Here is a 21,726-nt window from a genome sequence, read left to right on the forward strand (position 1 = left end):
CTCCAGCCCGGTGCGCCATTGAGTGCTGAAAGGCAAGAGCAGAAAGCAGTGACTGACACGCTGTCTGCTCAGTGTACCAAGAAATGAGCGATCACTGATCATGTGATCACTCAGTTCTCTGGCTTAGAGCTGGCGGGAGATACCTGCAGCTTGGAGGTGAGCGAGTGTGTGTTTTTTTTTTTTTTTTTTTTTTTCCTGTTCTCATACTTCTCCTTTAAGATATGGCAGGCACATACAAATTACTCCAAGGCTTTGATTTAAAACATCTAATTGTAATTTTATCTGGCCTCTTAGATCTCTTGTATCTTTAAACAAACTATAGAAACAAATGTGGTTTAGACCTTTTTGGAGCTCCACTTAAAGTGTTCCACAGCTGCAGGTAAATGCTGATTGCACGCCTGTGAGGTTTATTTTTATCTTGTCCAGGTTGACGTACAGGATGTTGGATTGAAATTGGACTTTGTTTTCTGACTCGGCCTGAGAAGCTAGAGAAACACTGTATACGCCTTGACACTGCCGGGCCGAGATCAGTGCTTTCTGGAAGACAGTCCTGATAAGCTGTCATAGTTGTGTTGTGTCAGCTTGCTGGCTGGCTCGGTATCGTGAAGAATCTGCTTCCTAGCAACACCCATAATCATCCCCACTCTTCCTTTACCTGATCACTTTGTGTATTTAAAGACTGGTTTCTGCTGGGTAATCTTCCTTTGGTTGTGCAGAGTTTTGGCCATAAGCAGAGCAAAACAACTAATCACGAGCAGTGGGACCATAGACAGTGCTTCTGAAAAATGCATGCAGATAAGCCGCCTGGGTAATGCCATTTTATCCCTCCCGCCCCCGGTGGGCCAGTTTGAGTGGTTTCACTATTTTCTGAGCTGATGACCAGGTCTGCAGATCTGGAGTTCTGGCTTGACTTGCTGCATACTTGTTCTGCGTGTCGCAAAGATACCAGAGGCAGCATTTCCAATGGTAAATTACCAGCGGCAGCCCCCATAACTCTCTCAGTACAGGCTTTTTGTCACGCTGTACCTGCATGTTGGATTTTTGCTTCACTGCCATCCAGCATTAAAAATTTGCCGTACAGAGACATGACATGAGAACAGCTTGTAGAGGGCCAGTGATGAGCTTCTCTGACAATGTTAGTTGCCTGGCTTTCTTTGATTCTCTTGCCTCACTGCTATTGAGCCATTGTTCCAGAACGTGCCTATAGATCAGGAGTTGCTGCAAGTTTTGAACCCAGAGGACCGATAAGACTCCCCTTCCTTTTTAAAGGGTAAGTTCACCTTTGGGAACGTGTTACCTCTTCCCAATGCTGCACCTGCCGCCCGATTCCCCTCCATCACTGTGACAGGAGTACAGGGAGGCGTTTCTCTTTACTAGCTGTCACTTTTTAAAATCAGTGCGGCTCCACCCACATGGCCACGTCACTCAATCACACAACTGTGTTTGTGAAAGAACTACAAACCCCAACATCGTTTTGCAGTTGTCGGCTTGTAGTTCTAATTGAGCTGTGGAGTGCTGTGGTAGTTCATTGATTCTTCCTGTCAACGTATCTGCTTGCCCATACAGGATGTACGGCACACGGATGCACTGACAGTTCTGAAGGAGACCTGCATGGCACCAGAGATCTGCTGATTGTGGATGCAATGCTTTACAGGCTAAAAAAAATAATAAATGCAACTTTTTTTGCCTGCCAAAAAATGTATGCTTTTATTTTATTTTCTGAAAAATTGAACTTGGCCTTTAAGGCTACAATGACATCTGAGAATCCAAGCTTTATTTATTTTTTGTGTCAAGCATTTAGAGCTTTGGCATTTTTGTATTGGCCAATAGAGAAAACTGTCATCTATTATATAACTTGTTGATATAGGATTCTGCTTTCCGTGGCTTCAAAAATTGCACCAATCTGCCCGAATCGGCCCGAAAAAACGTTTTGAGCATCAGGCGTTTGACTTCAGGTGATTTGGAATGGAGATGTGAGCCGCCACCACAGAGAATAATTGATTGACTATTTTTTCCCTGAGGGTTTTGGAGCTTTGAGCCACAAACCGCTTGGGTATGAATGAGTTCTTGGGAAGGATTATTTGCTGTACTCAAGTTGAGTACTGAAGCGGGGGTGGGGAGGGGCCACTGACAGCCAAGCAGTTGGCATTTTCATGTGAGGTCAGCAGTGGTGGGCCTCAATGCTTAGCATTTTCCCCAGATGTGTACAACATGAGATCATGTAATTCTCCCGATGATTTCACCCAGACGGGAGTTCTCCTTCAAAGTCAAGTTCAGTATTTGTATGTTAGAACTGTATAACTTGTATTTGTGGGGTGATTATAGCAGAGAGCGGATATTGTTGTCTGTTGGACCCTGCAAAGGTACTCCTTGTGGCCTACATTTTTGATTTTTGTTTCATTCATAAAATAAAGACGGTGTTGTGGAGCTTCCAGTGTCCTGTGGAGTTTCTTTGCTTAACCCTGCAGAGAACACCGTTATTACAGGAGAGTCAAGCCCCTTACTGGCCAATCACTAAGCACAATTGTAAAGCATTTTTAAATATGCAGTTCTGTGTGCGTTTGTGTTTTATTTTTATTTTTTTATTTTTTGAGATCCTTTGCCCATTCATATACAGTATGTATAGGGGTCCCCTAATCCTCCGATACTCGCCTTGTTGCTGCTCTTTTGTTGGCTATTATGCTCCCCCATTCCTGGAAGGGCTGGACTTATGACACTTTTCAGGTCCAACAGCCAATCACTGGGCTCAAGCTCTGTCACATGGGGCTTTTAGTGTTGGGTGTGACCAAGAAGGAGTGTTGAGGGGTCCTTTAGCGAGGGCTGCATAAGTTGAGTTGTGATAAACTCTGAAGGGCAAGAGAGACCGTGTCTCCTTTAAACATTCATGCCTATACTTACCTGCTCTGAGCAATTGTTTTGCACAGAGCACCCCCGATTCTCTTCTGGGGTGCCTTGCCGGTGATCCAGGCCCCTCCTCTCAATCGGGTGCCCCCCCCCCCCCCCCCCACAGAAAGCCCACTTTCCCTGGGGTCACCATGCGTGCTCGCTCCCGAGTCACGCTGCTGCATCCATTGACACAGACTGCAGCACTCCTGCTCCCATGTCACAGCTTTTGATTCACAGCTACTGCTTCCCGCTGCTATCTGTCCAATGAGGAGACAGCGGCTGGAGCTCCTGCGCTTGTACAGATCGCTGGATTGGAACAGGCTCAGGTAAGGATAAGTGGGGGGTGTATGGGGGTCAGCTGCAGCACAGGTTTTTCACCTTCATGCATAGAATGTTTTAAGATGAAGAACATTGACAGCCATATTAAAGCAGCGGTATAAGCTGTGCTTTATAACTGGGACCCTATGTTATACTATGTTAAACTTTTTGAGCGTCAGGCCTTTCACTTCAGGTGATTTGGAATGGAGATGTGAGCCGCCGCCACAGAGAATAATCAACTTTTTTTTGGAGCATTATTTTCTGCATTATAATATGACTGCATTATTGAAATCTGTGTGTGTGTGTGTGTGTATATATGGGTATATATACATATATATATATGTATATATGTGTGTGTGTGTGTGTATATGTATGTATGTATATAATAAATTAGTGTGTGTTTAGCATTTCCTTCAAATTGGTTATAAGAAATAAAATGAATGAATTGCGGCACAACCTCTACCCTGCCTAGTAGAGATGGCAGTGTACCATACTGAAGTGAGCACTTTGGCTACAGAACCATCCAATATGCCAATGGTAACTAAAGCAGCATCAGACATGGGGGGGGGGGGGGGGGATGCATCCATTGAGCATCTTTGCTGAACAGAAATCCATATCCAATGCTGTCTCAGGGCATAATTTGTTTAATACAGCAAATGTAGAATGTAATGTGGTCTGATTTTTAGATCTAAAATTTGCTTTTATAACTTTAATGCTAGCCAATGTAGCTTGTCACCCTTTGAAGAGCATTCCTATTAGGAAGCTTTGTTGAAGAACATCCAGGTTGTGGGGATACTTATTAACTGGGAAGCACCAGTGATGGCCAGCATTGTTGGTCTGGCCCTCCACATTGAGATTGTGCAAAAAAACTGGAAAGCCACCTTCTAATTTTTTATTTATTTATTTATTTTTTGAAATGAGTTTAAAATAGTGCAGGGAAGGCAAGCCAGCCCTAGCGTTCCATCTGTGATGAAACTACAAAATACTGTGATACACAAGCATAGTAAAGAGGCGCACTAGACCAGTCTATTACTGTAGGGCTCTTTTAATATTAAAACAAATTTTCCAATACACTCACAAAATAAAAGGACAAATAGGCATATCGGTGTCAGTAACACCTTCAGACGCATGCCCATCAAAGGGTGCAGCTTAGGCATTTCTCTTAGCGCTCACAGTAGAAATACTGAGATGCCTCTGCCTCCTGAGAGATGTGGTTTTCAGAAGCCTGCAGAGCTGTAGTTGTAGTTTCACAAGATGTTGGGGTTGCCTACACCTGTTGTTAGTGTTACACTTCTTGGAACAGTGGAGTTCTTCTTTAAAGTAAACCTGCATTGGTGTTAATGCAAACTGAGCTTACCCGTATATACTCGAGTATAGGCCGACCCGAATATAAGCCGAGGCCCCCAATTTACCCCCAAAAAAACTGGCAAACTTATTGACTCGTGTATAAGCCGAGGGTGAGACATGCCTGTCCATCCCTGTGTGTGTGTCCGTCCATCCCTGTGTGTCCGTCCATCCCTGTGTGTCCGTCCATCCCTGTGTGTCCGTCCATCCATCCCTGTGTGTGTGTGTGTGTCCATCCATCCATCCATCCATCCCTGTGTGTGTGTGTCTCCATCCATCCATCCATCCATCCCTGTGTGTGTGTGTCTCCATCCATCCATCCCTGTGTGTCTCCATCCATCCACCCATCCCTGTGTGTGTCTCCATCCATCCACCCATCCCTGTGTGTGTGTGTGTGTGTGTGTGTGTGTGTGTGTGTCCAGCCTACCTTTGTCCCGAGCCTCCGTCCCGTGCCTTGCCTCCTTGCCTCCGTTCCGTCCCGTGCCATGCCGTGCCTTGCCGTCGTGTCGTGCCTTGCCTTGCCTCCGTCCCGTCCCGTCCCGTGCCGTGCCTTGCCTTGCCTTGCCTCCGTCCCGTGCCCTCTTCGGCGGCCATTGTAAAATTCAAAAGCCGCGCCTCCTCCTTCGCCTGTGATAGGCGGAACACTGAATTTCCCAGCAGCCTGTGTTCCGCCTATCACTGACATCGTATCATCCTCGTCCGTAGTATGAGGATGATACGATGTCCGTGATAGGCGGAACACAGGCTGCTGGGAAATTCAGTGTTCCGCCTATCACAGGCGAAGGCGGAGCCGGAGGCGCGGCTTTTGAATTGTAGAATGGCCGCTGTCTGTCTGCTCGACACGCTGATCGAGCGGGCAGACAGCGATGACTCGAGTATAAGCCGAGGGGGGCACTTTCAGCCTCAAAAAAGAGGCTGAAAATCTCGGCTTATACTCGAGTATATACGGTAATATTCTAGATTTATTAAAGAGCTGCCGGCTGCTGCTCGCCTCTGCTGATGGTGTGCACTGTGACAGGAGTGGTGCTGATGCATCATAAATGACACATCAGGTGGTTTTACTGTCTTTTCTTTTTTTTTTTTTCAACTTTATTGAAATGTCACAAACTAGTGCTTCTGTTGGGCAAGACTGCCCAGTGCAGCTGAATGCATACGGTGTGACAGTAGATTGAACTAGGATTTTTGATGTCCTCCAGGGCTGCATTGCGATGCACTGACCGTACTGACAGGGTAGCTGGCATCTTATGTTAGAATGCTGGAATCCTGATTGAAGTTTAAGGTAAACTTCTGGTTATTGGACATCTAGAACAGGCCAGGCTGGGCCATGTCTCTCAGTGGTGGCGAGGTGCTTATTTTACGTAATAGGGCGGAGACCGCGGGACGCATACACGCACTGGCTGTTTCAGAAGACCTACTACTACCGTTTTTATAGAAACCAGGAAGAATCTGCAGCCGCTGTCTCTTCATAGCTCTATTTAACCCTTTTCCCCATGTGTGTAATACTCCTTGAAGTGAAATATGCCTGTGTACATCCTCCTCGCCTGCCTATTGCCACAGAGGGATTTTGAAGCTTGTGCGTCTGCTGCGAGGGTTAACATGTTGGCAGTGTTCGTGTTCTGTTCCCCGGTGCACAGATTGATACCGCTTTGCCGGTGGATTTGCCAAGACAGAAGATGCTGTGTGTGTCAGTGCCGGCTGCGTCCTCCCACTTACAGTGTGTCTATTCCTCTGTTCCAGAAAGTCTCAGAACCTGACCATACTAATTGACTCTGTGTGTTTCTGTACGAGAGGGGAAGTGACTGCCTTATAAGGTCCCTGGATCACATGACTCCACAGTGGACATGGATGGGATGACTGCCACCGTTTTAAATTGCTTTTCCTGTTTCATTAGAAACGTGGAATAAAATACTTGCTGCATTCAGTAGCCTTAACCACTTCAATGCCAGGCACATTTGTCCCTTCCTTCCTGCCCAAGCCAATTTTTAGCTTTTCAGCGCTGTCGCATTTTGAATGACAATTGCACGGTCATGTTACACTGTACCCACACACATTTCTTATTTTGTTCCCACAAAGGGAGCTTTCTTTTAGTGGTATTTGATCATCTCTGGGGGTTTTCTTTTGCGCAACAAATTAAAAAAAGGCAGAACATTTTGAGAAACTTTTTTTTTTTCTTAAATTTTGCAAATGTTTTCTCCTGCACTGGCGGGCCCTGATGAGGCTGCACTAATGGGCACTGATGAGGTGGCACTGGTATGCAGCATTGATGGACGGCACTGATGGGTACTTATGGGTTACACTGGGTGGTACTGATGGATACTATGGCACTGCTGGGCATCACTGAGACATCTGGCAGGCACTGACTGGCAGGCACTGACTGGCAATGTGTGGACACTGGCATTGTTTGGGCACTTGCTGCCATCCCTGGCGGTCTAGGGTGGCCTCCCTGGTGGTCCAGTGTGGGCATCTGTAGGATGCTGTGCTGATGAACAATCGGCACAGATGCTCCTGTCAGGAGAGCCACCGATCGGCTCTTCTCTACTCGTGTCTGTTAGATGCGAGTGAGGAAAAGCCGATCAATGGCTCTTCCTGTGTACATTGTGATCAGCTGTGATTGGACATGGCTGATCATGTGGTAAAGCGCTTACACCAGAGGCTCTTTATCGAGATCAGTGTGGCGGTGTGTCAGACTGACACACCACACCACTGATCTGCGCGATGCGGTCGCGCGGCGGCTATTATCCTGCTGGACGTCATATGACGTCCAGTCAGGATAACTGAACCACCACCGCCCGGCCGTCATTCTGCTATAGGCTGGGCTGGAAGCCTGACAGGGAATGGCTAGTGATAGCCAGGAAACATGGCCACCAAGCTAAAAAAAAAAAAAAAAACTTGTTACAGACCTGGTCAATTTTAGCTGGGGGGGGGGGGTAAATGTGAGGTTACTTTCTAGGTTAACTGAATATCACTGATGCAGAGATTGGGGCAGATTTTTATTTATCAGAGTCAGCTTGACCCCCTCCCTTTTCTCACACACCACCCTTGGGAGCATTGAGGCCCCCCTCCTCCATCCGAACCCTAGGTGGAGGCTTGGGAAGTGAAGGTTTGAGAACAGCATAACTTGTCCTCCATTTAGATCTCAATCTGTTGATTTCTTTGAGCAATTTTCACCTAGGGGAGCATCTGCATTTTTTTCATCATAAACTCTGTTTCTGCTGCCGGATTTGTGCCAAATAGACTTACGGAAACTTTCAGGGCAGTTGTTGTCTCACAGCTGAGGATCTCGTTCAAAGCTGAACGTTGACATGCATGCCAAGATTTCTCCTGTTAAAGTGATTGTTCATATGTTTCATGTCTGAGATTTACAAAGTATATCCCTCTATAGTGTGTCATTGTCTCTATCCAAAGCACTAAGTGTCATTCCTGTCTAATGCCTCATTCCTCTGCTATCTGCATGATTTCCGTCTAAAACATTTTCCTGACACCAAGAGAAAAAAGGTGACCGGGGAGGGCGATCCAGCACACAACCTGTGATTGACGGCCTCTGCTCTGTTCCTTCCCTCTTCTCAGCTCTGAGCTCTCCTCACCGAGATATGCAGTGTGTAATTTCAGCTCTTCGCCCCCTGCTTTCTGGAAGTTTAGACAAGCTTTATAAATTCTGGACTTTGAACAGATGTAGAGAAGACTGCAGATAAATGGGTACAATTTATGTAGGAGGATTTGGGGCCAGTCACTTCACTGGGTATTTAGAAGGGTTTACAATCCCTCCTAAAGGGGTTGTAAACCTTTTGTGTTTTTTTTCAGTGACCCGACCCCGTTTTACTTTCCTGAACCCTCAACTTGACTCGGCGGGGATGCACTGTCTCTCTGCCCGGGGTTCTCGGCTCTTGATTGGATAGATTGATAGCAGTGCAGTCATTGGCTCCTGCTGCTGTCAATCAAATCAAATGACGCGAGCAACGGGGGTAGGACCGAGTGGATACCGAATGCTGGACTTGGGAGCACACCCGCAAGGTAACCCCCTCCTCAAGTGCTTTTCTCAGGGAGTTGTCCGATGTGGGGAGGAGCCGCCGGGGGACCCCAGAAGACGAGGTTCGGGGCCACTCTGTGCAAAACGAGCTGATATGTTTGTTTGTAAAAAAAAAAAAAAATAATTAAATCACTTTAAGGGAAAACACCCAAAACACATCAATTATAAGCGAACTTCGTTTTGGTTTAACTAGTTCCTAGTTTCTTAGATTATAGAGAAATCTATAGATTGGCCTTCCACGCTAATCAGTGTAGATGGAGGAATCCGCCTTGTTGGCTATTGTGTTGAGACAGCCGACTCTTCAGCTGTCAGAATATCTGAACAGTGGCTGCATCTGATTGGCTGCAGTCCCTGTTAGGCTGATAACTTTCCACCCAATTCCTACAGTGTTCAGGTTGACATTTGTTGAGCTGGTTGGTTTCAACAGCACCACTTGTGTCTCCTATTTTGGCGATTCAGCTGAAATTCAAGCAATGTATGGCCAGGGTTACGATCGGTGCTCATTTCAGGAAAGTGCTAAACTCTTTAGTAGTTTTCTCAGTGATAGAAGTGTCAGCCTTTGCCTTGAATGGGTTCCTAAGCAGTTGTCTGATGGGCTCCCTTTTATTTGCGTTCTTTGCAGTTTGTTGCATAATGCTTCTCCTGTGGGTATGCAAGATCTTGTCACAGGATTCTGCTCTGAGTGGTTTTTTTCCATTTCATTCTCTGATGTGAAAAGAGGGAGAGTTGTGACGCTGGTATATATTCCCTTTTGTGACTGATATGAGTATAATGTAATCCTATTATATCAAAAAACTGCAATAAAGCTTAATAATGTGTGATCCATTGAATCCAAATTGTGTTCCACTCAATATACACAGTGACTACCTACAAGTATTATATGAACCATAACAATAAAGTGCAAATGCTGTACAAAATATACAACACAATGCAAATTGCAGCAGGAAAAAAATGTGCAAAAAAATGCTAATAAACGTGCCAAAGAATAAAAAAGTGCACCGTGGTTTAATTGTATGTAAGTAAACGTCCAATCCAGAAGACGAGATCTGTATGTGCTCAAAAAATTAAAAACAAAAGAAAAAGACAATAATACTAATAATACTAATAATAATGCACTTAAACTGAGCTATAAACAATGAGTATCGCACAATATCCAATAAGCCAAAAATGTGCTACATAAATAATTTGCTAGTGCTCCTTCCTCTGTGAAAAGAAATATAATCCTAATATACAGACAATAATGATAAAAATATGATGGAGAGTATGGAGAGAGAGTCCCAACAGAGATGAACCACCACCTGGAGGTAAAGTTCCTATTCATCTTCAGAGAATAGATAAGTCAAATAGCACTCTCCAGATCCTGGATCCTCACTCTGATGAGATTATGGTTTTCCCGTGGTTCAAATGATCTGTTTTTTCTCCCAAATTTATGTTTTATAAAAAAAAAAAAAAATTGATCTCAAAGAAAAAAAATACATAATTGTGCAAGATTGCTGTGTATTCATAACCCCCCCCCCCCCCCCCCCCCCAATTTAATGTAGGCTATTCACTCACGTTGGATTCAAAAATGCTCATTGAACGCTTGGGGTGCACGCAGCTTTCCTCCTCACACGTCCAGTATAGTCACTTGAGAGAGTCGCATGATCTGTGACGCCGGTGACCTCTGGTGTTTTTACTATACCGGGCATGCAGTGAGGAGGAAAGCTCACATTAGTAATTGGGTCCATATCAGCGCTTTAACTTTTTTTTTTTTTTTTGTAAGAGTCCCACAAGCAGAATCCCCAATCTTCAACAAAAGTTCCAAATTGCGCTAAATGTGAATCCTTCAACTAATCATCACCTTCATCCTAAAAATGAGTCCTTCACCAGCCACCCTAAACTGACTCACCAGATGTAATGGCTGATCAAGTTATAGACCAGCAAATGCACGTCCTGCTAGACACTAAATCTCCACCATCCAAGTGCTCGGTACAGTTCCTCGCCAGTAGTTTTTTTTTTTTTTTTTTTTTGCGCACATACGGATCTCGTCTTCTGGATTGGACATTTTACGTAAATATATTTGAGCACGGTATACTTTTATTATTCTTTGGCGCGTTTATTAGCATTTTTTTGCACATTTTTTTTCTACTGCAATTTGCACCGTGTTGTATATTTTGTACAGCATTTGCACTTTATGGTTCATATAATACTTGTAGGTAGTCACTGTGTATATTGAGTGGAACACAATTTGGATTCAATTGATCACACATTAAACTTTATTGCATGTTTTTGATATAATAGGATTACATTTCGCTCATATCAGTCATAAAAGGGAATATAGACCAGCGTCACAACTCTCCCTCTTTTCATATTAACATTTTAATACCATCAATTGGAGTGGCAGCGGTCAATACACCCCCCCCCCCCCCCCCCTTTATATCCATAGGCCTTGAGACTGACCATCATTTTGAAGGGTGCCTTGAGATTGTCCTTAATTATAAAGGGTTCCTTGACTGAAAAAAAGTTAGAGAAATGGTGCACTAAAAAAAGGGCGCAGCAGCTTTGTGCATTACCTATGGGAGGATAGCTCTATTATAGTAATAAAACAGATGTATACTCAGTCATCAGTCGGGCATGTCCGTTATCCATAGTGTCCTGAAGACCTGGTAAACTGAGCAAGTCCCAAATGCAAGAAGACCCATAGGCCCCTTTCAAACTGGGGCGGTTTCAGGTGAATGGCACCTGAAAAAAACTGGCCCCTTTCGCTCCAGTGTGAAAGCCGGAGGGCTTTCACACTGGAGCGGTGCGCTGGCAGGACGGTGAAAAAAGTCCTGCTAGCCGCATCTTTAGGGCGGTGTATTCACCGCTCCTACCCATTGAAATCCATGGTGCAGCACAGTTATACCCTTTTAACCCTTTTTCGGCCGCTAGCAGGGGCTAAAACCGCCCAGCTAGTGGTCGCAAACCGCCGCTAAAGCGACGGTAAAGCGCCGCTAAAAATAGCGGCACTTTACCGCTGACGCCCGCACCGCCCCAGTGTGAAAGGGGCCTTAAAGTGGTTGCCTTTTTTGGGGGGGGACCCTCTCTCTTCCTCAGAGCCAAGATCACTGCATGCAGTCTGAATGAAAAGGCCATTTGTACATTAACCAGCAGCACTGAAGTCTTAGGATATAATAATTGGAGGTAGCTTATTTTACATTGTATGCTTTACAAAAAAAAGTGCAAGATAACCTGTGTTATTGTTGGGCAATTCCAAAAAGTGTTGTATGCTGTGATACCGGAATAAGACATGCGTTTTTTTGGGTGAGTTTAGGACAAATGATTACATGTGCTGTCCCTGTGTTCAGCACAGAGTAGACTTTTTTTCCTGTATGTGACGTACAGCTCGGGGCATGGGCAGCAATCTTCCTATTAGTGTTGTTTTGCTGAAATGGGAAGGGAATTGGTCATTGGTGACAACCTCCCCAGACAGAATTGTAAATCCTAAAGTTCTGTCACATTATTAGTCATGAAAAGATTTGAACAACCCATGGAGGTAGTAGTGATGTCTCATGATGTAGGCAGATCTGGGGTATTAGATGAGATGTTGCCACCACATTCCATGAACAATAGAAGAAACCAGTACAATTAAAAAGAAGTTCAATCATATTTGATATGTTTTGGGTGTTTCTCCCTTAACCACTTGCCACTTGCCTACTGGGCACCATCACCTCCTTCCTGCCCAGACCAATTTTCAGCTTTCAGCGCGGTTGCACTTTAAATGACAATTGCACGGTCATGCAACACTGTACCCAAACGACATTTTTATCTTTTACTTTTTTTTATTCACACAAATAGAACTTTCTTTTGGTGGTATTTAATCCCCACTATTTTTTGCTAAACACATAAAAAAAAAGAACCAAAATTTTTTTTTTCATTGTTATAAAATTTTAAAAACAAGTAATTTTTTCTCCTTCACTGATGTGTGCTGAGGCTGCACTGATGAGGCGACACTGGTGGGCAGCACAAGTGGGACAGTACAGATTATCAGTACCGATGTCCTTTACACAAGCTGGTTATCTGCTCTTTTTCTCTCCACACGCTGTCGGGGTGAGGAAAGAAAAGCCGATGACCATCTTGTGTTTACATCGAACACCGCTGATCACGTGGTAAAGGGCCACTGTGATTGGCTCTTTACCCTGATCTGTGATCAGCTGGGTCCGAAGGACTCGATGATCAGATCGCGTGGGTAGCGCAATCGCAGGATGGCATCAATAGACTCCCTCCCGGCAAAGTAAGCCCGCACTGCAGTGGTCATTTGGCTATAGCGTGGGCGGGAACGGGTTAAAGTGGTTGTAAACCCTTCCATATGCCCAGTGAAGTCACTGGCCTCAGATATAGATATTAAATCCTCCTACATTGGTTGCACCTGTTTATCTGCTGTCTTCTCTTTTCTACATCTGTTCAAAGTCTAGAATTTCTAATGCTTTTCTGAGCTGAAAGAAAAAAAACTGGGCAGAGAGCTGAAGTTGAACTCTGCAGAGCTCAGTGAGGAGAACTCTGTGAGCTGATTGGAGGGAAGAGACACACCCCTTCACACAGGAACAGAGCTGAGGCTTGAGATCCCTCCCCTGTCACCATTATTCTCTTGGTGTCTGGGTACACTTGCCAGAAGTGATTCATGCTGATAGCAGAGGAATAAAGCAGCAAACCGAAATGACACTTAGTGCTCCGGATAGAGACAAGTACACACTATAGAAGGGTATGTTTTGTTCACATTTCATGTCTGAGGTTTACAACCACTTTAAATGGTACAGGATGCAAAATATTCATCTTAATTTTATTTCTACAACCAGTATGGAACTGACTTCTAACGCTCCATTTTATCCTGTGTTCTAGAGAGAAAAAGGTTAAAGTACAAGATATTAAGAATAATATTAAAGAGGCCATTGAGGTAAGTAGCCAAAGCAAAATAATCTGCTTTTTGTTTCCTTTTTGCATATTCTGCAGTCCTAACTGTCTTTCTCTTTACAGACCATAGTTGCAGCAATGAGCAACCTGTCACCTCCAGTGGAGCTAGCAAATCCGGACAACCAGTTCCGAATTGATTACATCACAAACTTACCGAGCGACAAAGACTTTGACTTCCCAGCAGTAAGTAGTATTTAAACTACATTGTTTGTCAACTTTTTTTTGAGGCCCCGTGATGATCCCCCTCTCCTTTCCAAATCATTGCTTTTGTTGTAACCTTTGTTACATAACAGTTGCAGCGGCTTCCAAACTTTTTTCTTGATCCTTTTGTTGTTGTCAGTGGAAGGGCATCTGTCCTGGCTCCTTGATTGGACTGAATGGTTCCTGAATTCTTCATAAATGTGTTCATCTCTATTTCTCGGAGGAGAAATCCATTTTTTATTTTTTTTTTTGGTTTCCTTTTTGTAGTCCTTTTTTAATTAGTTGCAACATTATAAAGCAACATCTTGCTGTAATGGAGTAGGCTTGATAAGGTGGTAATTGTTTTTTGTTTTTCTTTCTATAAAAGTGGAACTTTATTTAGTAAATGAAGTTCTGCTAGATCACTTCAGGATGGAGCCTTTAGCAGATATAGCTATGTACAACATGAAAAATAAGTGCCTATGCTGTGTAATATACAGTTTCACCCTGTTCTGCAAATGCTCAGTTGCTCTCCACTTTTAGGCACTGCTGAATTTGTAGAGGCCAACCTGACCGCTTTAAAGCAAAATTAATCTCTCCTATCCTTCACAGCCAAGGAAGCTGCTTCTGTTTGATCTGCAACTGCCAAAGTGCACATGTGATCAGTTAAGACACCAGCTATTTGATGGTTACAATATAGGAAAGGTTCCCCTGGGGGGTAGCAGCAAGATTAATGATATCAGGGAATTAATAAGTTTAAAGAAAATCTTTTATTGAAAAGTTGCATACATTTGCAGAGGTAAAGAATACCCTGACGACCCTTATAATCCACGAAAAAATGCCCAGCATCCTCCATGACTCCCATGCAAAATTTCTTAAGGTATGGGCCCCGTGGCGGTCCTTTGCACTCCCCAATCTAAATTCACCTAGCCTAGGCCTCTAGATTTGAATTGACCCTGCCCCCAGCCTGGGGGACACCCCCTTTCTCCCCACCCACTTTCTATCCCTCTTGTTTGCTGCTCTGCACCTATCATCCCACCTTCCCACCCCCTGACCCCCCCCCCCCCTTTTTTTTTTTTTTTCTCACCGGTTGCCCTTTCTGATTTTAGTTTTGTCCTTTTTTTTTTGTTTTTTATTGTTTCTCTCTTGTCCGTTGTGCGGCACTCCCTTAGCCCCCCTGGGTCTCACGACTCGGGCATAACACTCTGGCCCCCGGCTCCAGCTGGTGGGCCAGTTTCAGTCTATAATTTAAACCCTTATAACATATGTTCTATTTTGTGCTTTCCTGTGAGCCTCTTTCTTATGTTTCACGATCGCATCCCCTGGGTGGGAATTTTGTTATCTGGTTCTTCCCTTTTTATATTTCAATAAAACATTGCACCAGAAAAGTTGGCATAGCATAGACCTATAGCAGTTCAAATATATGCTCTGGTAAGGAGATAAACCATTCCAAATGCAGAAAGTGCAAACAAGATTATATACAGCATCACATATTGGAGAGTCTGCCGAAAAAAAAAAAAAAACTGATGCGTTTCGACCTACATGGTAGGTGTTCCTCGGGGGTTAGGTTTGCTGTTTAGAAAATGACATTTTAACATTTTAAGTATCATCAAATTGTTAGTAGACAGGTTTCTATTAAGAAAACCTAGGGTATGGTTACCAATGGAGGGTGTGAGTAGGGGGATTTTCTAGCCAGAATTCCTTTAAAAATTGATGATCCCATGTGTCCCTTGGCCACTCCCACTCCAAAGGGGGTTCAACTTCGTCCTGTATGGCTTGCAAGTAGTAGGCTTGAGAAGGTAATATTTGTTTTGGTTTTCTTTTATCCTCCCTATAAAAGTGGAACTTTATTTAGTAAATGAAGTTCCGCTAGATGACTTTAGGCTGGCCCCTTTTAGCAGGTATAGCTATGTACAGCATGAAAAATAAGCGCCTATGCTGTGTAAAATCCAGTAATATACAGTCTCGCCCTTTTCTGCACATGCTCAGTTCTTTACTGTTAGGCACTGCTGAATTTGTAGAGGCCAACCTGACCACCTTAAAGCGGAATTAATCCTTCCTAGCCTTCACAGCAAAGGAAGCTGCTCCTGCTGGATCTGCAACTGCCATGGTGCTGCATATGTGATCAGTTATGACACCAGCTATTGGATGGTTTGTCAGTCTGGTTGAGGACACGATTGTGACAGATGGCAGTCCCGGCATTCCAGGAATGTAACTGTTTTTTGAAACCGTTAAATCAAAGGGTTGAGTTGCTTTATGATTTACCGCTGCTCAGGGGCTCTGGGCTTCAGCAAAATGCCAGTCTCCAGCAAGAAGAAACAGGAGCAATGCTAGAGGCAATTTTACAGCATAAACTCATTTTGGTAACATTATTAATGTGAAATTTGTACTGCTAAGGCCCCTTTCACACTGCTGCTACTTGAAAGTCGTGCTTTGCTGCTCTTTAAGGTAATACCTGTATAAACTTGAGATGTATGGACCTCAACTTGCATCAAAGTCGGATCAAAGTAGTACAGGGATTACTTTGAAGTCGCACAGAAAATGAATGGCTATCATTGGGAATTGTAGGGTACGACTTGTCATGCGACTCTGATGTCCAAAGTCACAGAAAAAGGTGCACAAGTGTAAAAAGGGGCAAAAAAAAAAAATTTTGAATAGGTGTGTTTCTTGTGGGGTGTATTTATTTATTTTTTTCACCCCATCGTGCCCTGACCTCCCTTTAGAAAGGTTACGCCGAGATGTAGTGTGTGGAAATTAACCACTTCCCGACCAGCCGCCTCAGTTACACTGTGGCAGGTTGGCTCCCCTGGGCGAGCCGTCGTAGCTGTATGTCGGCTCTTTAAGGCGCTGTAGCAGGTGCTCGCCCGCAGCGTGTCCCGTTTCGATGCGCGTGCCCGAGGGGGTGTGATGACCGCCGGGCACCTGCGTTCACTTGTGACAGAGCGAGACCTGGGATCTGTGTGTATAAAAACACAAATCCTGGTTCTGTCAGGGCAGAGGAGACACATCCACCCTTTTGCTGCCACTCATATGTTATGTGGGCATCAAGAGAGAGAGAGACTCTCCTAGATATGTTGGTAAAAAAATCGCAATAAGCGTATATTGATTGGTTTGCGCAAAAGTTATAGTGCCTACAAAATGGGGGATACATTTTTTTTTACTAGTAACGGTGGCGAGCTGTGATTTTTATCAGGATCGCGACGGGCAGTTCGGACACTATTTTGGGACCAGTGACATTTATACAGCGATCTCGAAGCTAAAAATGGGCACTGATTACTGTATAAATGTCACTGGCAGGGAAGGGGTTAACTGTGTTCCCTAGGTGTGTTCTAATTGTATGGGAGATGGGACTGACTAGACCGAACGGTGTTCATACTTAGTATGAACGCATGATCTGTCTCCTCTCCCCTGAGAGAACCGGGATTTGTGTGTTTACACACAGATCCCGGTTTTCACTCTGTCATAAACGATCTAGGGTGCCCAGCGGTCATCGTGCCCTCCGGGCACACGCATCGGCTCCAGGAACATGTGGCGTATTAAGGGTGCGACGTACAGCTAAGCAGATTTGCGCAGCCGTGCCAACTGGTCAGCTAGGGATTAAACTATCAATGCCATAACAAAGAAACTTTCAACGCGTTTTCACATTCTTCTTTTTTTTTTTTTTTTTTTCGGTTCACTTTGGTTTGGAGTGCTTTGTGTCCGATCTCTTCACCGAACTAAACTTTAGTCTTGTTTTCAAGCTCCCCAAACATTTTAGGATATTTTTTTTAATATAAATATTTGATTTGTGTTTCATTTTTACCATGTGATTTTATAATTGCATTGATCTTTTTATCAATATTCCAAGGACAACGTGCTAAATATTGAGTATCAGTTGGGCTAACTCAGAGTGCGACTTTACACTCTCTGACACTCAAGTCAAAGGGCCCCAGAAACACGTTGGCTGGTCTTTGTGCTGCTGTTGTACACAAACATTGATGTCTAAAAGATTTTCGACACTTAGATCTTTGGTCTGGGGCTGTCATTAAACTTTTTACACACCAATGATGATTAAAACCACCTGATCACCATGACAGTCATTAACGAGCATTTTTAAAAGGCTAGTGGAGTCCGCTCATGCATTTCTAGTAATGAAATACACATGCAGGATTACCCTGTCTGCAAAGAATACTATCGTTCCTGCTTACCCGATTGTCCTCACTTTTTTGTTGCCAGCGGTTTAGACATTAATGGCCGTGTGTTGAGTTATTTTGAGGGGACAGGCAAATTTACACTGTTATACAAGCTGTACACTCACTACTTTACATTGTAGCAAAGTGTAATTTCTTCAGTGTTGTCATGTGAAAAGATAGAATAAAGTATTTACAAAAATGTGAGGGGCGTACTCACTTTAGTAAGATACTGTTTATTAGGGTTGCACTGATAGATCGGTGCTGATACCGAGCATTTGCACAAGTATCGGTGCTCGTGCAAATGCACCGATACTTGAAACCAATACTTTCAGGCTCAAGTCTTTGAGCTGTCAATGGGTCTTCCCTGTGTTAAAGAAGTCCGGTAATTGGAGTTGTCAAAAAAAAAAAAAAGAGGCAGCGGTGTTTTGTCACATATGGCGACCCATCACATTTGGCTACCCGCTGGGCTGTGCACGCGCGACTCTGCCATATGCATTCCAACACTGTGGCGATCTGCGCTTGTGCAGAATTTTGTGGCCACACCCTCAGTCCAGGTTCAAGCCCCACCATCCAAGTGGACATAGAGTTAGATTATAATTATGCCGAGCGAGCCCGCAGGGGGGGCCCGGTGACAAAGCGGTGTCTTACAACAGTGTTGGAACGTATATATTGCGGCGTCGCACATGCGCACTCCAGTGGGTAGCAAAATGTGATGGGTAGCTGAATGTGACGTGACACCGGCAATGTTGGCAACATTGCTCAGCCCTAATGCACTAAAATAAAAAGAAACATCTTTTTGTATCTTTCTGTTCATCTGCAGATCAAAGGGATGAACAAATATTCCTCTGTTTAACCCCTTGTAAACCCTTCATTTACTTTAATCAGCCTTAATTAACTCCCTATTTTCCTGCCTTGTGTTTTTTGTTTGTTTTGTTTTTTTTGTTCACATCCATTTTATAAACGATAAACAACTTTTTTTGTTTGCTTTGTTAGTGAATATTTTATGCAAGGTACAATAACCTCGTCTAATGGTTTAGTTGGGTCAGGAAAGTTTTAATGCAGTAAAAGATTTCCATGTGTTGTGGTAACAGAATAGTCTGGAATTGGCTTAGAAATGTGGAAATCACTAAAAACTATTTTGCTGACCCCCAAATATTTTGTTTTTATTCACTGGTTTTGGAGTCTCCTTCCCTGAAACCTTCATGCTTCTGTGGGAATGATTGAAAGAACATTACCTGGGTTTGGCTGCCACTCCTCATCTCACAATGATGGCTGTCATGACACAATAGGACAATGTTTCTCAACTCCGGTCCTCGAGTACCCCAATGGGTCATGTTTTCAGGCTTTTCCTCAGATGAAACAGCCGTGACAATTACTAAGGCAGTGAAACTGATCAAATCACCTGTGCAAAATAATGGAGAGCCTGAAAACATGACCTGTTGAGGGGTTACTTGAGAACTGGAGTTGAGAAACATTGCAATAGGAGGTGCTCATATTCTGCTAGAAGTGAAGCATCGGGACTTCCTTTTAGGTCTCATTCACACATGTACAAGAGCCATGTAGCTGCATGCAGGCAGCCTATATCGGTGAATGGATACACATCAGCTATATGGAATTCCGCAGTTTGAAAGATACGCAGGGATAGGAGTATAAACAACACTTGACGCCTGTTTGAACCCTAAGGTCTCATCCACACTTGGGGAATGGGGCCTTTAGCGATTTACATGTGGGACACCCAGCATGGGTTCCCAGCATTGAGCTGAAGGCAGCAGCCCTGTTGAAAGCAGTGGGAGGCTGACGGCTCCTGCAGCTAACTGCGTCTGCTCATGTGTAATCGTTGATGGAGCAATTGCCTGCACGTGATCATCCCTGGACGCAGATGGTCCATAACCTCCAGGAACCCCCGCTTGGTCTCCTGCATTAAATTGCTAAAGGCCCCAGTTGTGCCCCCCCCAAGTGTGAATGGGCCCTTGCAGAAGCAAAATTTTTCAGGTTCTAAAGTATTTGTAAAAGCTTGTACATATTGATATCTGTCATCTTTAATGGAGAATTTGGGGAATAGGCATAGGCACTCTCCTCTTTCCTATGCTGGCTCTGAGACCGAGCTCTAATTGCTGCTGATTTGACATCTTTCGGTCTTTGCTTCCAGTGGCGCCTCTGATGGAATTTCCACCTCCTCTCCCACCGTTTTTCCTGTGATTGGAGCAGCAGGCAGGGAATGGGGTGGGTGCTGTTGGCTTCTGGTTCTCAACCGCACACTGGCAGGCAGGGACAGCTGGGGTGGATCCCGACAATACTGACTCATTAGCCACTAGCGGGCATGGGTCACTATTAACTGACTTTAGGTCACTGTTAGACACAGTTAGTAAATGTCCTCCTGTGACCAAAAAAAGTATAGTCAAATGTTTTGCTTTTACCACACTTTTTAAATATTTTTAAAATATTGTAGCTTTTAGTAAAATAATTCTTGGTGATTCTGAGGTGAGGATCGGTTCACACCATGAATCACACAGGAATGCAGTGTGTTTTCCTGTGCGAATCGCATGCGATCTGGGTGCAGTGCGATTTCAGCCAATACATTTGAATGAGCTAAAATCGCACCGGACCATGCCAAACATGCACTACTTTAAAAAGCATACAGCAACCGGATCAGATAGTACTACTATACCATGCAATCTGGTGCGGGCAAACGCATTGTTTGTGACCTGCGTTTGGGATGTCGTTAAAGTAGAACTATGGGCAATTTTTTTTTTTTTTTACATTTTGGATAGAGCAAGGGAGGAGGTTATAAGCCCTGTTAAATATAAATATATATATATATATATATATATATATATATATATATATATATATATATATATATATATATATATATATATTATATATATATATATATATATATATATATATATATATATTTTGTGTCTCATTGCAGAGATTTCCCTTCACTTCCTGTCCTATAGCCATACAGGAAGTGAGAGGAAACCCCATGCAAATTAAAGGAATTTCTTGGGGACCCCCAGGTCACCAGAGCTAGTGTTCCCATTGGAAGATTTCCCCTCTTACTTTTTTGGGGACAACCCAAAATTGGGGGTTTTCTTTTACTTTCACTTTCAATGATCGTGGTAAACAGGACAAATAGAGGAAGAACCTCCTTAATGGGGGTACAGATAGCAATAAAAATGGACAAGTGTTGGAATCCCTCTCCCCTCTATCCAAAACTAAATTAAGTTTTGCCTTTAGTTATACTTTAACACCGACACCCACTGCAGATCGCAAGTGCAGTGTGTTTTGGCCACGGTGCAGGAAATGCGCACAAAATGTGGGTTTCCCATCAACATATTCTGGTGTGAACTGACCTTTCAGGTCCTTATTCATGCACTTTCTGTTCCAAGGTGACAAGTCTCTGTCCCTGTCTTCCTGTTGTCACTATCGGGATACCTGCTCCAAGAAATGTCATGCAGCCCTTGCTTGACTGTGGACAGGAAGTGGCTGCAAAGAGTCCGTAAGAGACCAGCACTGAGATGTAACAAAGGATAGAAAAAGTAAAACAAGTATTAAATATAAAATTGTGCAAGTAACCCTCAGTCAGTGATTGGACATTAACAATTTAGTTCTGAGCCGGGCTTTTGTCAGAATTGTTGCTGCAGCATTATTGAGGTATGCAGCGGGGGGGGGGGGGAGGGAGGAATCGAGCATTATTTACAACACCGTTTGACATGCTGTCCACTATTGAGCATATGCCACATTTGATTTGTTGGGGGGGGGGGGGGGGGCGGTTCTGTAACAGCATAGGGTATTCACTTGAATGGGCTGCCTTACGTGCTACAGGTGCCAAAAAGTAGCTCCTGCGCCTTTTTTGGCTGTGAG

General features: G+C 43.9%; 1 protein-coding gene across 3 annotated transcripts in view; it reads left to right on the top strand.

Annotated features, from left to right (window-relative positions):
- Positions 1-21,726, top strand: part of GNAS (GNAS complex locus) — a 223,367-nt gene that overhangs the window by 149,764 nt on the left and 51,877 nt on the right. For all 3 annotated transcript variants that reach the window (XM_077460240.1, XM_077460241.1, XM_077460242.1), the window contains exons 3-4: positions 13,433-13,487; positions 13,568-13,687. In XM_077460240.1, coding sequence (XP_077316366.1) covers positions 13,433-13,487; positions 13,568-13,687 — 175 coding nt within the window. The remainder of the gene's footprint in view (positions 1-13,432; positions 13,488-13,567; positions 13,688-21,726) is intronic.

The sequence above is a fragment of the Lithobates pipiens genome, unplaced genomic scaffold (assembly GCF_037356315.1).
Source record: "Lithobates pipiens isolate NorthernLeopardFrog02 unplaced genomic scaffold, aLitPip1_a1.2 Scaffold_28, whole genome shotgun sequence".
In the NCBI taxonomy this organism is placed as follows: Eukaryota; Metazoa; Chordata; class Amphibia; order Anura; family Ranidae; genus Lithobates; species Lithobates pipiens.